The sequence below is a fragment of the Sciurus carolinensis genome, chromosome 11, assembly GCF_902686445.1.
Source record: "Sciurus carolinensis chromosome 11, mSciCar1.2, whole genome shotgun sequence".
Taxonomy (NCBI): domain Eukaryota; kingdom Metazoa; phylum Chordata; class Mammalia; order Rodentia; family Sciuridae; genus Sciurus; species Sciurus carolinensis.
In genome coordinates this window covers 76,629,024-76,644,906 of record NC_062223.1, presented here as the reverse complement: position 1 = coordinate 76,644,906, position 15,883 = coordinate 76,629,024, and the positions used below count along the sequence as shown (strand labels likewise).

Genomic DNA, 15,883 nt, shown 5'->3' with positions numbered 1-15,883 from the left:
AAACATACTGTTATTGATCTTATAACTAAGGCAAAGGGAGGTTAAGTAACTTTTCTGGTCACCCAGGTAGTAAGTAGTAGAGCCAAAATTAGAACCCAAGCAATCTGGTTTCATAATCTGTATTCCTGACTTCTACATCTACCGAGAAGGATTCAGCCATGTTCAAGACTTGGAGAAGACTTTCCAGGCAGAGAAAACAGTAAATGAAAGTCCCTAAGACTGAAAAGAGTTTGACATGATCAAAACTGGTGGCACTGGAATACAATGACTGACATAATGACATCAAAGGGCCCAGATGTGTAAGCCAAGGAAAGGAGTTGAGACTTTATTCTAAATGCAAGGATAATCACTGAAGAGTGTTAAGTACAGGAGAATATATGATTTAAACTGAATGAAGAATTTGTTTTCTTTCAGATCTGAAAGGACAGTGGTCATTGTTGACCTTGAAAGCATAATGGCAATGACAGAAAGGAGCCATGAAGTAGTACTGTGTGCTGGGCGCTCTCTAGGCCCTGAATGAACCAGGCATGAAGCTCTGTGTGTGTGTGTGTGTGTGTGTGTGTGTGTGTGTGTGTGTGTGTTATTTCAGAGATTAATGCAGGCTAGTATTAAAAATGAATTAGTTTAGGGCTGGGGAGATAGCTCAGTCAGTAGAGTGCTTGCCTTGTAAGCACAAAGCCCTGAGTTCAATCCCCAGCACCCAAAAAAAAAAAAAAAAAAAAGAATTAGTTTGACCAAGGGTGGTGGTGCACGCCTATAATCCCAGTGGCTCAGGAGGCTGAGACAAGAGGAAAGGGCCGGGGATGTGGCTGAGTGGTTAAATTCCCCTGAGTTTAATTAAATTAATTAGTTTATTCATTGTGATAGTAACCTCTGTTCAACAGGCTTTGTAAAAGTAGGCATTATTCTAAGCACTCTACATGTTCAAAGTCATTTAACTCTCCTAACAACCCAGTGAGATAAGACTATTTCTCATTTAGAAGATGAGGAAAGTTAAGACTCAGAGCTTCCTATACACACCTGCCAAGCATTATTATTTCTACTTTGTATTATATAAAGAAACTAAGATGAACAAAGGCTAAGTCACTTGCCCAGGGTCACCCAAACCATAAGTGAATCTCAATTTTTTACTCCAAACTCTCCTCTTCTTTTACACCACCTGAAAATCGTGACACTTGATGTATTTTTTAGCCCAAAATGCCTTCTTTTAAATAGATTTCAAATAAATAGTCAACATTTAAACATGTATGCTTTCCCAGAGGCCACAGCAGATAAAAGATGGGATCAGTTCAAAAGTGTCCTGAGCGCCTGTCATTATGGTTTGGAAGAGAAGCCATTTACTATCTGAACCTTTAACTAGTTTCCTTCCCCCTCTGTACTTCAGCCTTCCTGGCACCATTATTTATTTGACAGATCAATCACTTTAAGTTCCCATACATCTCAGGTTTGTCAGGATTGTCTGTCTTTTCCTAGAGGAAGAGAAATGCTAGTCCCTGCCCAGGAAGCTCTGCACTTTGTGGTCTTTATTCCTACCTTGGTTTATCACCAGCTCATCTTCTTCCTCTCTGTATTTTCCCTTGCTTTTTCCACACATAGCCAAAACACTTATGCTAGGAGCTAAGGACTGTGTCCAGGCACCAAGCATAAGCTCTGATGTGAGACATCCATGGAGCAAAATACTGGATCTGCAAATAGGAAACTAGGTGATATTGGGCAAGTGACTTGACCTTTCTAAGTCTCCAAAATAACCCCAGAGTAATCATGAATAGCTACTAGGTTGATAACAGGAATTAAGTAAGACACTTTTAATTCCCTTTCTCACTTACCCTTCTTGCCAAGTGGGTGAAGTGGCAATAAGTCATGTGCTACAGGAAGGGAGGTCTGTGAACCCGTCTGAGCTGTCCTCCCTCACCTGCCAAGCAGAACTGCTGTACCTGCCTTGTGTTTGGGTCTTTATGATGTGCCTACTCCCATACGATCTTCAGTGTTTTGGGGGGTGGGGTGGTAACTGAGGATTTAACCCAGGGGCAGTCTACCACCCTTTATTTTATTTTATTTTATTTTTTCATTTTGAGACAAGGTCTCACAGCCTCCAAAGTCACTGGGATTACAGACATGTGCCACCTCACCTGTGATAGTCTTTTAAACACGAGATATAAGGTGTGAGAGAGGGAGAGATGAGAATTTTCACTTCAAATAAATAGCAAGTCAAGTTTTGAGAAGATAAACCTCATGCACTTCTTAATCCAGTTTTTTCCTTGCCACTGCTTGCTGCTCTTAGAGCCACTTCTCTCCCTGAGACCTCATCCTGGGTCCTGGGTAAGGTAAGGAGTATCAGTTTTCCCAGAATTGTCCCAGTTTCAGTATTGAAACACCTGCCACCCCGGAAACCCCAGGAGGTTGATCATTTTTGCTAGTGACGAGCCTCTTTCCTACTGATGCATTTGTTGCAACAAATTTTCTCAGAGTTTTATGCTCTTGGCTGGCTGACAGCTGTTGCCAAATAATCTAGGAGTCAAATTGAGTGTATGTTTAAGACACTAGTTTAAAAGTTATCAGAATCAAAACTGAGTTTCTGGGTCAAACCCTAATAATAATAATAACAATAGTAGAGCTAGGAGGGGGTATTTGACAAACTCTATCACAAAAGATTATATTGGAACCACAACCTTGCATAAAGGCCACTGCAACCTTACACAGAAAGTACCTCTGCCAGGACATCTACCAAGCAGCTGTTTATTCAACTTTGGTGCCAGTCACCCTTGTTATTGATCCTTGGACACCCTGGGTAGTCATCCTTGTGGCCAAGGATTATTTTTTTCAAAATAACATATGGCACCTTCATTTTGCCTTTTAGTGTCCCTCTCCCCCACCCCCTGGTTTCTGTGGCACACTTGCTCTGCACTGCAGTGCTCCTGCTTATTCCCAAATAAATATCAGTTCTTTAGAGCCTCGCTCTGTTGTTTAGTTTGACACTAGCAAGTAGAGACACCAAAATGTAAGAAAGTAAGAGAAAATATTTTTAAGAATTAGATTTTTTAAGCAACAAAAATATTTACCATGGGATAAGTCAGAACTTTAATTGACTTCCTTATCCTTATGATTTATTTTAGATTTAATTGTGAATTATATATTTGTGCAGGGACACTGTAATTTGCTGAGTTTGGAGTCTCTGAAAGTCTTAAAAATGGCCTCACTTGGAAGAATTTATGACAAAAAAAATAGTCTCTTATATTTATCCACATATGTACTATTTCTAGAATTCTTCATTCAATCTTTGCATCCTGATTTATATCTGGGACCATCTCTCTTTAGCCTGAAAAGCTTCTGTTAGAATTTCACTTAGTTACCTACAGGTAACCGATTCTCCCAGCTTCCATTGTCTGGAATATCTTTATTTGCCTTCATATTTGAAAGATATTTTTCCCCCATTAAATAGATTAATAGATTTTAACTTGAATTTTGTTGTTTCTTTAAACATTTTAGAAATGTCATTCCACTTCTATCTTTTATTGTCAGTTGCTCTGGTTTTCCCCCACAAGATCTAGGGAAGGCCTAATCCTGCACTCCACTTTGAAATGATGCACCTGAGCCCAGGAACCTCCCAGACAGTCTCCACTGCAAGAATTTGTAAAACAAGGGGCTGGGGAGATAGCTCAGTCGGTAGAGTGCTTGCCTTGTAAGCACAAGTCCCTGGGTTCGATCCCCAGCACCCCCCCCCCCAAAAAAAAAAAAAAAAGAATTTGTAAAACAAGTTTTCTCCCTCCTTCCTTCTCACGACAGTATAGTGAATCTGTACGGACCTGTGTGACATCAGTCGGGTCTTCCTCCCTTTCTGAGTCTGCTGCTCACCTGTCAGTTGGGGGTATCAGGCCTCACTGGGTGGTGGTGCTGTAGAATAGCAAGTGGTGCACAGATAGGGTACAGAGGCCAGCCTTGACCTCCCATCCCCGGATGTCATCTCTTCAAGAAAGGGAGAGATGGATGGGAGAGATGGATGGCTGGTTAGCAGACTGCTGCACAGCCCTCCTGCTGCCCAGGCTCACCCTCCTCTTGAGTCACTTGACTTATACTGCTTCCACTTTCTTGTCCCTCTTGCAGTGAAGTGATTCTTTACTGAGACAGCTTCTTGGCGTTATTTCTGATTCTGTTTGTTTAGCTGCTTGTAAACTAATCTTATCAGTCTTATCAGCTCCCTAAAGGGAAGGAGAGAAGTGGAAGATGAGAACAGTGGTAATTTACTTCACATATTTTGTTCCTCAGACTATGTCTTCTACTCTTGTAGATTGTCTCTCTTGGGAACATCTCAGCCACTCTGATTACTTCAGTTATTATTTAAAGTTAAAATCCTTAACTTTGGTCTGGCCTTCTTTCCCATGCTGCAGACACAAATAGATCCAACTGCATACTGAAAGTCTTGCCTTTTTCTTTTTTTTCAATTTTTTTTTTATTTTTTGGCACTGGGGATTGAACCCAGGGTCACTCTTAACCACTGAGCCACATCCCCACCTTTTTTTATATTTTATTAGAGACAGGGTCTTGCCGAGTTGCTTGGAGCCTCCCTAAGTTGCCGAGGCTGGCTTTGAACTCACAATCCTCCTGCTTCAGCCTCCCAAGCTGCTGGGATTACAGGTGTGCACCACTGCACCTGGCATGTCTTGTCTTTGATGTTGTACAAACAATTCATTATGTCCCAAAACCTGAATTTGGCATCTTCCTTTGCATACCCCACTACCACCTGCATTCTTCATCACAGAAGATTCAACCATCATCCATGCAGTTAGTTACTCCTGCCAGAAGCATAGTTATCGTCTTTCATTCCTTCTTTATAGCTCAAGATCCTCAGCCAATTTATTACCAAGGCCTGTTAATTCTGTCCCTAAGTATTAATCCACTCACTTGTCAGCATTCCCAGCCCAACCCCAACAGTCTCCTCTGTGACTATTTCTAACTAGTCTTACTCACATCCACACTTTTCTATCACTAACCAAGTGAGTTCCCACTCTTCACACACTTTACCACTGGGAAAGAAAGGAAGGTGACGCTTGTGGAGATTGTCAAAAATAAAAGTTATTTTTAAAAAAAACCTCCGTGTTTCTAACCCAACTATCAAATCTCATGCCTAATTTTTTTGACTTTTTAGAACGGTGTGACAGAGATTCTCTCTCCACTCTGCATCCTTTCTTCACTTGTTTTTGAGGCATTACTCCTTGATACTCCTCCTCCCCCACTGGCTGCTTCTGCTCAGCCTCCTTTGCTGGGCCCCCCGATTTCCTCTATTTCTTAATATAGGGGTATCTAGGATGTCATTTTTTTAACTTTTTTTAATTTATTATTTGCTCTTCTTAGTTATACATGACAGTAGAATGTATTTTGACATATCATATATACATGGAGCATAACTTCCCATTTTTGTGGTTGTACATGATGTGGAGTTACACTGGTCATATATTCATATATGAACACAGGAAAGTTATGTCTGATTCATCTACAGTCTTTCCTATTCCCATCCTCCCTCCCTCCCCTTCATTTCCCTTTGTCTAGTCCAAAGTACTTCTACTCTCCCCACCTCCATCCCTTAGTGTGTGTTAGTATCTACATATAGAGAACATTTGGCCTTTGGTTTGGGGGGGATTAGCTTATATCACTTCACAGTGATAGTCTCCAGTTCCATCCATTTACTGGCAAATGCCATATTGTTCCTCATAATTTTGTTCTTCCTTAAGGCTGAGTAATATTCCGTTGTGTATATGTACCACATTTTTTTTGTCCATTCATCTGTTGAAAGATTGGTTCCGTAGCTTCGCTATTGTGAATTGAGCTGCTATAAACCTTGACCCAGGATGTCATCCTCAGACTTCTCTATTTATTTCTAGTGACCCCATTCAATTTCAAAACTCTCATTCCCCTCTATATTGCTGAAGACTTCCAATGGTTATCTCACCCCAGACTACCTCTAACTGTAGGTTTATATGCCCATCTGCCTACCCAACATCTCCTCTTGGATGTTTTTATTGTTTGGATCTGGAATGTCCTCCAATGACTCGTGTTAAAGGATTGATCACCAGCTGATGGCACTGTTGGAAGGTGGAATCTTTAGGAAGTAGGGTCTAGTGGAAGGTCTTTGGGGCATGCCCTTGAAGGGTTCACAGGGACCCCTGCCCCTTCTTTTGTGCCTTGCTTCCTGGCTGCCGTGTAATGAGCAGCTTGGTTCCACCATGCTGTTCCACCATTAAGTACTACCTCACCACAGGCCCAAAAGCAAAGGGCCAAGTGATCACAGACCAAAACCTCTGCAACCGTGAACAAAAATGAATCTTTTCTCTTTTTAAGTTGTTTATCTCAAATGTTTTGTCACAGCAACAGAAACCTGACTAACATATCTATAAATGCCTCAAGTGTAACATGTCTAAAACTGAAATTCAGATTTTATTTCCAAGTCTGTTCCTGCCTCAGTCTTACCTTTCTCAGTTAATGGGTACTCTGTCCTTCTAGTTTAGTTGTAAAGGCCCAAACTCTTGAAATCCTTCCTGATAGCTCTGCTTCCAAGCTCCACCTTTTAAGATGTATATAAATCTAACCATGTCTCACCATTACTGCCATTACCACCATAGTCTAAACCATCACCATCAACATCTTTTGTCCAGATTATTATAGGAACCTCTTAACTTCCTTCTGTGCTTCTGCACTGCCCAGGCAACCCATTCCCCATACAGCATCTTCTTAGCCTCTTAAGAGATTTAATAAATTATGTGACTTCTCTACACTCCAATGACTTCCCCTCAGTGAAGTCCAGAACTAAGCTTGAGGTCAGGCAGACCAGAGAGTAGGAAAGTAGTTTAGGCTTTCAACTTGGACTATACCTTACCTCTACTCCTAGCTCAGCATGAGTGGAGACAGAACTATGGCTCCTCCTCTCAGGAGCCCACAGTTCTCCAGGGAAGCCAGCTTTCTAAGTACCTCCAACTCCTACCAAATCCTGACATGTTAAAGAGCTAGAGCAGGTGCTGTGGACACTGCCTTCAAGGAGCTCCAAGTTCTTTGAGAGGCACTGGTCACCAAACCATTCATGGACTTTTTCAAATGACACTTCCCTATATTAGCATTTACTACAAAGCAGAGGGGAATTAGTTTGGGGAAAGGAAGACAGAGCTAGATGGGGTGGCTTGAGTAGAATTCAGCAAAGATGAAGAAAAGGCTTTGCAGGCTGTGGGTTGGAGAGAAGAAACCTTAGATACTCCATGGAATTTGGGAGCTGAAAGGTACTAACAACAGAGGTGGGGAGGGAGGGGCCTGGAATGAAACTGGCAGGATAGGGTAGGAATCAGAAGCAACCTGTCATTTGAGCTTTGGCCTTCTGCCCTGCCTGCCTGGTGGTTCCTTCCCATGAGGCGAGCTCTGGCTTGTTCTGCACCGTCCTGTGTTGAGCCCTGGCTTTACCTCGGCTTCACCATACACATGGGACCAGACGCTGTTATTCAGAGTGATTGTAGAAGGCAGGAAGGAGGAGATGAGGCCAGGCCAGAGTGTACCTTGAAAACCTTAAGTTGCCCACCCCCTCCCACTCTGGTGTTGTCACCTCCACTCAGCCAGACCAGTGTCAGACATGTCTGAAGCTCTAGACAGTGGACAAGCTGGGAATCAGTAAACTGGGGTTTTTGCCCTGGTTCTGCTGTTGGCTTTTTGAGGTCTTGGGCAACATGCCTGTCTGGTCTGGGGTTGGCAAGTGGGCATCAAAGAGTTAGTTTGAGGCCATATGTCCCTCTTCTCTCCTACCAGGTAGTGTCATATAATGGTTAGGAGTGCCCAAGTTTAAAACCTAGCCTTGCCACTATGAGCCACATAACCTGGGGAGGTTACCTAACTCCTGTGCTTCCTTTATCTGAAAAGCAGGCATAATAGAACCTGCCTCCTAGGATTGGCTAGGGATTAACTGAGTAAGAAGTGCAATGTATTTAGAAATGTCTTGGCGCATAACTCAGTAAGTACCATCTGAGTGTTAGCTATCTTATTTTTATTAATATTATCCAGACATCTTTCCTGCTCTGCTGTTACATTCTGGTGCATGTGGAAGGGGAAGCGGGTACTGGTAGGAAAGAAATACTAAGAAATAGGGACATGATCCAAAGCTCAGAGGCAGAGGGGGTTGCTGGGAAGGGAGGCCCTACAAGTCAGCCCCAGAAGTACAGAGAGCAGTCTGTAGCACTTGACTTGTTTAGTACCAACCCTGAGTTAGAAGCCCCAGATAACACACAGCCCACCCAAGCAGGTAGAGCCCTGGCCTCAGCAGTCTTTGCCCAGCTGTCTGTGAGTCTTTAGGCTTTGGGGCTACTTCTTTCCTTCCTGGAGCCCAAAGAATTTTACTATCTCTTGGTTTCTCTTCCGTAAACCCAGAGACATCGGAAAAAAACATGGTCCTAGTAGAGAAAAGTAGCTCTCCACAAAATCACCAGATCACACAGGTAGGGGATTGGGTCTGAGGGAACTTCCTGAGCCTCTTCAGCCTGCAGTTCGGGGAGGAGAAGCGTGCGGGAGGTTCTGACCTGTTGCCTTATTTCTTTGAGCCACTAAGTCCTAGCCCTCTACAGAGTCCCAAAGGAGACCTAAAGGTCAAAGGGTTTCTGATAAAGGCTATACAAAGTGTTTAGCGAGAGATGAACAGCCTGGCCAAGCGTGTACAGAAGTCAGGGGAAACAGCCAGAACCAGCCACAGACTGCAAGTTGGCAGGGACCCATGGGCCTCTTGGCAGGTGCTCAGCTCAAATTGCCTGAACTCCTAGGAGGCCAGAGCCTGGGAGGAGCCAGGAGCTCTTCTAGGAGTATAACTTTAACCCTTCCTCTCCAGAATCTGGGCATTTGCCTCTTCCTGACAGGACATAGGTTCAAAAGACTGAGGAGTCTTGCTCTAGTCAGGCCCCTTCATTGCGTAGCCTGAGGCCCAGGGTGTAGGGGTGACCCTAGGCTCTGTGGAATGGGTCTGTCAGGAAAGGCTTCTTAGAGCAAGGACAAGAGGCATATGAGGTACTGATAAAGCACAGAGGAAGCATTTAGGTAGTGAGAGCCCCATGAGCAGAGCTGTAACACAGGACTGGAAGGAAAGCCCAGAGCAGACCAGCCATACTGCAGCTGGGCCAGGTGGGCTGGGCCTCGGGTCAAAGTGTCTTATCTCCACCTCCCCGACTGCTCCTAGCTGTGGCTACTAAGTTCCCTGCTGTCTTTTAGCACTAAGGAAGTCCTCATCACTACCTTAGGAGAGCATTCTGGGAGCCACCCAAGGGAAAGGCAGCCAGCCAACAGGGTGAAAGTTGAGCCACATAGGCAGCTGTGTGGAGCCCTCGCCCTGTATCTGAGGCAGCAGTCCACTGGCAGGCCCGCCTAGCCAGCCAGAACCAGGCAGCTGTTTATTTTCAGTTTTCAGTTCTTTGGAAAGATTTGTTTCCAGCTCCTGAGTCAGTGTTTGTGTCACTTAAGGGAGGTGCTCTGGGAAACAACAAACTCCACCCTAACCCCAAGCCAGAGGCTTGCTGCAGGGGAGAGCGGGGAAGGCAGTGGAGTGGGGAGACCTCCCCCTGGCCTAGCACGGAGCGTCCTTGGGAAAGTGCTGTACCCAAGTTCTACTCAGGACTTTTTGGGCCTAAGCTCCTCCCTGAGATGAGAACAGCAAGACTGTTTTGCTCTGATGTCTGCAGCTGGTGTCAGCTCTAGCTCCAGTGTATCTGCTGTTTTGCAAATATGTTGCACCTGGCCTGACTCTTGGTCATATCTAAATTTTGCTTTAGTTCAAACCTGAATAGGAAGACCAGACAGAAGTTCTTAACTCCATTTAGCAATGAAGACACTGAGATCCAAAAACAGAAGGTGTCTTGGTCTTAAGAAAATTGGGCTGGTCACAAACCAGTGTTCCTCCCATTCCATCCCACTGTCTCACCTCTAATAAAGCCCAGGATACCTTGAAGCAAGGGCCAGTGGGAACACCGGCACCCACCACATCCTGGGAGCTTGTGGCCTATTCACAGGGATCCATCTAGGGATGCAGTGGCTGGGATCTGAGCATATTTCAGACTCAGGAGGAGGACTGGATCATCCTGATAGAGCTTTTAAAGCAAAGGCTCATCACCAAGACCTGGACAATGAAGGAGCTGTGGGCCAGGAAAAGTGTGGTTGGTAGCTCACCTCCTACATTTTCTGCTCATTCTGCTCCCCATTATTAGAGAGGAAACCAAGACCCAGAGAGAAAGTAATTTGCCTAGAGCCTCTTGGAAGAAGAATTGATAGAACCAGGAGTAGAACTAACTCCCAGCCAGTGTTAGCCTCTTGGTTTGGGGCCCTGGGAAACCCCACATTTGCCTTTCATCATCACACCTTATTTCTTCTGCATGCTTTGTTCCCAGCAGAGCTCCACCTTTGGCATTGAGGGCTCTTTTAAGAATCTGGGAGGCCTGTCCTGATCAAGAGCTGGGTGTCCAAGTGCCCAGAAGAGAGCAGATTCCTGGAAGGGAGAGGTTTAATGCAAGAGCTGGTGGATTTCATGGAGCACTCTGAGAGCTCCTGCCTGCTGCCATGCTTGACACCCAGACCACAGGAAAGCCAGTTTTGGTCTTCAGCCGGGACAGTGGTCACACACACACCTATCTGGGTCTCCTGAGAAGCCCCGTACAAGTCACTCTTTCAAAATGCCTTCCAGAGACTTGACCCCACATATAACACCCACTATCTAGACTTCAAGGACCTGCAGCCCCTGCAGCTTTGACAGTTCTGCCTCCCCAGGAAGGCTGAGGGCTCCTGCAAAGCACACACTGTGCTGACCATTTTCTTGTGACCCCCACTTCCAGCAGTAGTGTAGGAGTATATATCAGAGGAACAGTTAGTACATTTGGGGGCATTCCTGCTCTGGGCAGCTTCCCCTCTGCCCAGTTCCTCTAGGCTTTATGTTTTTGGGTAGCAACCCTGATGAAGGATTCTTTACTACCAATGAAGATGTTTTTAACCCCTTTTAAGGTCCACAAAAGTCAAATGCTGCTGAGTGCGTGTTCCATCCTTCCACACCCTTGTCCTGCCCTATACACAAAGCCCTGTCCTGTACTCTGGGCCTGGGCAGTGGAGATAAGGCCCTCTCTAGGTCACTGGGTTGGGTGTGGGTGCTGGAAGGTTGGCTGAACCAGCCACGCTGGATTCAGCCCCAGGGCAGATAAGGGCCTGGCCCACAGCTGCAGGCTGCACTCCTGCCCTCTCCTGTGGCCTCATGCCCACCCCAGTTCTGTTGAAACCCCTCCTGTCTTTGATCCCAGCTCTATGTAAAACCTCCATGGACCTTCCCAGCTATTATTAATTGCTCCTTTCTCAGTGCTCTAAGCTTTAAGCCTCTTCTCTGTGACTGTTGGATAGCTCTGTATCTGTCTCCCCTCTAGCTTTTGTATCCATGGGGACGAGAACCATGGTTGCCAATTATCCATAAACATTGACCAGACTGAGTTGATCTGCAGTTCCTAAAAGGCTTGATGAATCACCAACAGAGGTCCCTTATGGTCTTTTCATGAACCGAGATAGTTGACCCTTAGAGCCATAGATAGCAAGACCCATTCAGGTCTCTCCACGGAGAATGCTTCTATTCTGGAAGATGGGGAAACAAGGTCTGATTTTAGAATTTGAGATAGAGGACTGTGGAGAGCAGTGACAGAGGATGGGAGAGCAGTGACTGAGATTGGGGGTCTCTGATGACCTCATGGCTATGGCATGCCTGGTGCCTGGAAGTGTTTCTGTGCAAGGACACAGGGTGCTTAGCTGCTATGGCAATGCCCTGCATGAGGAGGCTCTGTGCAAGAGTCCTATCAGCTCTGACCTTGATCTCAGGCACATAGCTCCTAGGAATAGAGGAATTCTTATGCTAGACAACCACAGTGTTTCGCCAGCTCTGCTTCTCCAGTTCCTGCCCGCTAGAGTAACTTTTTTAATTTTTTTTTGATTCATTGTACACAAATGGGGTACAAATGTTACTTCTCTGGTTGTACACGAAGTAGAGTCACACCATTTGTGTAATCATGCATGTACATAGGGTAATGATGTTTGACTTTTTTTTTTTAAGTTGTCAATGGACTTTTATTTTATATATTTGTATGTGGTGCTAGAATCAAACCCAGTGCCTCACACATGCTAGGCAAGCGCTCTACCACTGAGCCACAACCCCAGTCTTATGGTAACTGTTAACAATGGACTTGCTTGAGAGGTACATAAAGCTCCTAACATTGCACTTTGCAACTGTGGGTTGCAACTGCAGAAAAGCTATATAGATGTCCTAGTTTCTGTAACTTACCTGAATACAAAGAATAATGGTTGCATAGTCTTTAATCTGATAACAAGACATATATAAATAAAGATTGCTGAAATAACTCTTTAGATCTGCATCTCTATCACAAAGCAAAGCTCCACCTGATCCAAGCTGAATCTTCAAAATCTGTGTTTGTGATTCTTTATTTTCCAATCCCCCCTCACCCCTCGCAGGAACCAAGAGTTTAGCTGCACTTATGGCAGAGGACCAAGCTATTAGGCCTGTTTTCTCATTTACCTCATTAACAAATATCTCCCTTGCTCCCTTTCACTGTAGCAGAGAAAAAATGGAGAATAAGTCACAGCTGTTGACCCAGAGGACTGGAATGGGACTTGCATTACCTCTAAATCCCAAATAGCTCAAGAAACACCCACCTTGGATCTTGGAAGTAGAGGGGTATAGGGAAATGCACAGCGCTGCACAGACCCTGAGAGGGTTTGATTTAACTACAGACCTGGTACATGGTAGAACAACAACCACTGGTTCTAGAAAGAATGAGATGTTTGCTATAAGAGGCAATCTCTTCCCCACCCACTGTAAGCCTCTGGTCACCATGGCTTGGTCCTACCCATTCACTGGTCTAGCAGCTACTGTCTTGAAGGTCAGTTTTCTACCCATAAAACATGGGGGTAACTCCTCGGTTTATACCCAAAGGACTTAAAATCAGCAAACTACAGTAACACAGCCACATCAATATTTATAGCAGCTCAGTTTACAATAGCTAGATTGCGGAACCAACCTAGATGCCCTCCAACAGATGAATGGATAAGGAAACTCTGGTATATATACACAATGGAATACTATACAGCCATAAAGAAAAATAATATTATGGCATTTGTAAATAAATGGATGGAATTGGAGAATATCATGCTAAGTGAAATAAGCCACACCCAAAAAACCAAAGGCCAAATGTCTTCCCTGATAAGTGGAGAATGATATATAATGGGGTCAGGGGATGGGGAGTGAGAGAAGAAAGGGGGAACTTTGGATTATGTAGACGGAAAGGAGAGGGAGGGGGGGTATGAAAAATGGTAGAGTGAGACAGACATCATTTTCCTATGTATATGTTTGATTGCACAAATGGTATGAATCTACATAGAAACGAAATGATGTACCCCATTTGTGTACAATGAATCAAAATACAGTCTGTAAAAAATTAAAAGATAAATTAAAAAATAAAAAACAAATTATTCTAATTATTCAATTAACTGTGGAATTTACAATAAAGTATATTGCATATGAAAAAAAATGGGGGTAGGCAAGTAACTTGAGGGTTCCTGCCCAGTCTAAAATTCTAAACACTAAGGGATTGTATACAAACTGAGCAGTAGACCCAGGTATACCAGCCCTACTCCCTTCATCTTGTTCTGGCTGCCATCCTGATTCTTTAGTGAGTCTCTGTGTCTCCCAGAGCTTAATTAATTCTGGACTCTCCTTTTCACCATTGGCATTTAAAAGGATAAAGAAATGAAGAAAAGAATACTCATGTTCCTGAGTATTCTTGCTATGTATGTTCCTGCTCCTGGAAGCAACTCTAGCTAGGCCTCAGTTTCCCACTAGCGGGAAGTGGGGGGAGGGGTGGTTGCAATCTCTGGGGTCTCCATCAAGCTGCTGACTCAGTGCCTGGGGAGCAGTGCAGTGTGTTCTCAGGGCTCCAGCAGCTTGCAAAGACCTCAGCTTGTGGGATTGGAGACAGGGAAGAGATCTATCTGGAGGGCATGCCGCATGCTATAAAGTCAACCAGATTTGCCTGGGTGGCTGCTCCCAACTCCTTTAGCACTACCTCTTCCCTGACCGGCCTCCACCTCTTTCCCAGGACCCTGCTGTCAGCCAGATGCCCCAGGTGGCTGTACTGTGTAGCTTTGAGCTCCTTCAGCACAGGAACCTGACACAGTGCAGAAGAGAAAGGGTGAAAAAAAAAAGGCTGAATGAAAAACTGAGTGAGTCAGAGAGGAGATGAGAGGACCAGTGTCATAACCCAAAGGCAAGCCCTCAAAAGAGAACGAGTGATGCCGAGTGACCCGCCAGCCATGGCTGTGTGCTTCATGGCACCTGACAGCTCCAGGAACTCAAAGGGCCAAACAAGCAAAGAGAATATTATTCACCAACATCTCCACAGGAGTTGGGTATAGTCCCAGGGTCGCTTGTGGGACAGTCCCAACTCCATTCTATGACTTAACTAGAATCTCACAGCAAAAGAAGGGGCTTTAAACCTCTTCTAGAGATCACAGCCCCCTCCTTCCCCAGAGGCACAGAAGAATCTGAGCCAGGGTCCCCATCTCAGCTCTGCTACTCAGCAGTAGGACCTGGAGTTTATTCCACTTGCGCTCTGGTTTCCTCATTGACATGGGGAGAATGAGGGGCCCGCCTCATGGGGCTGAGGTAAGGGATTAAACAAGATAAGGTATTAAAGTGCTTTGTAAAGTAGTCAGCTCTACATAAGTGTTAGCCAAAGGCCCAAAACAGGAGGAACCAAAGTCATGTCCTCAGTGCTAACTTAGCCGGCTTCTTCCTCTCCAGGACAAGAGTGAAGCTGCCAAGGGAGCCCTCTCCCAGAGGCCTTGTCGCCCCAGACCTAACTCAGTCCCTTCCAACCTGCCTGAAGAAGAAACTCGCAGGATTGCTCGGATATTTTCTTCCCAGTACTCCCAGAAAGACTGATGCAGCCTGAGAGACTAAGGGAAGGAGCCATCTGTCACCCTCCCTCAGCCTTGTCCAGCTTGCAAGAGGCACCAGGTCTGCTTCCCCTGGAGCTGGCTCAACCCTGAAACCACCACCAGCATAGTCCATGGGCATATCCTGGAGGAGTGTCTCAAACCAGCCCAGCTTCCACCTTCCAGGACTTCAGTTTCTTCCTCTGTGGTGAAGCGAAAACTAGAAACAAAATGGATCCCAGCACCCAAGTAGCCCACTCATCTTTTGACCAAGGGACCCAAGCAGGCATCTTTCAGTGGAGAAACTCCTCCTAGTGTCCTTGACACTGCTGTCTGCTGACCTGGCCCACCTCTGTGGAGTAGGTTAGGCCATTTTTGCCTTAAAGATTGGAGCCTGGGGGAGGGGTGTGTAGGTTGGTAGGTTGTATGCATTGTACGTAACTGAGGAAATCCTAGGGCCAACTCCATTTCATTTGCTTGGGAATAAGGGTATTTTATAGAAATAAATTATTTTTATGCTGTGTTGAATTAATAATAGAAAAGAAGGGGGAAATTGCCTCCTTTAAACTGTTTACCTGATTGTCTGAAATTCTAACCATGCTTTTAACTTATTGTTTTTACCCAGATCTGAGGTCATTGTTCCCATCTTTGTTTGAATAAAATCATTTTGATGTTTCTATTCATGCACAAGTGTTTCTTGGGTTGGTGACTGGAATGGGGATGCTAGGAATTCATTTGTCCTATAACTACAAGAGAAAACTTGACAGCCATTCAGTTTCCCAGAAAAGCTCATCCAGAACAGGGGACCACGGTCACCATGAGACTTCTGAGCTCCCCCAAGTGTCAGTCTGGTCCAGATTAGAGTAACACCCACTATTTCCTTTTCTGGTTCCTCTCCCCTCTC

General features: G+C 44.9%; 1 protein-coding gene across 2 annotated transcripts in view; it reads left to right on the top strand.

Moving 5' to 3' along the window:
- C2cd3 (C2 domain containing 3 centriole elongation regulator) overlaps positions 1 to 15,653 on the top strand; it is a 161,772-nt gene extending 146,119 nt beyond the window's left edge. For both annotated transcript variants that reach the window (XM_047517678.1, XM_047517677.1), the window contains one exon: positions 14,846 to 15,653. In XM_047517678.1, the coding sequence (XP_047373634.1) occupies positions 14,846 to 14,996 (151 nt within the window). In that variant the 3' untranslated portion in view covers positions 14,997 to 15,653. The remainder of the gene's footprint in view (positions 1 to 14,845) is intronic.
- The last annotated feature ends 230 nt before the right edge of the window (positions 15,654 to 15,883 follow it).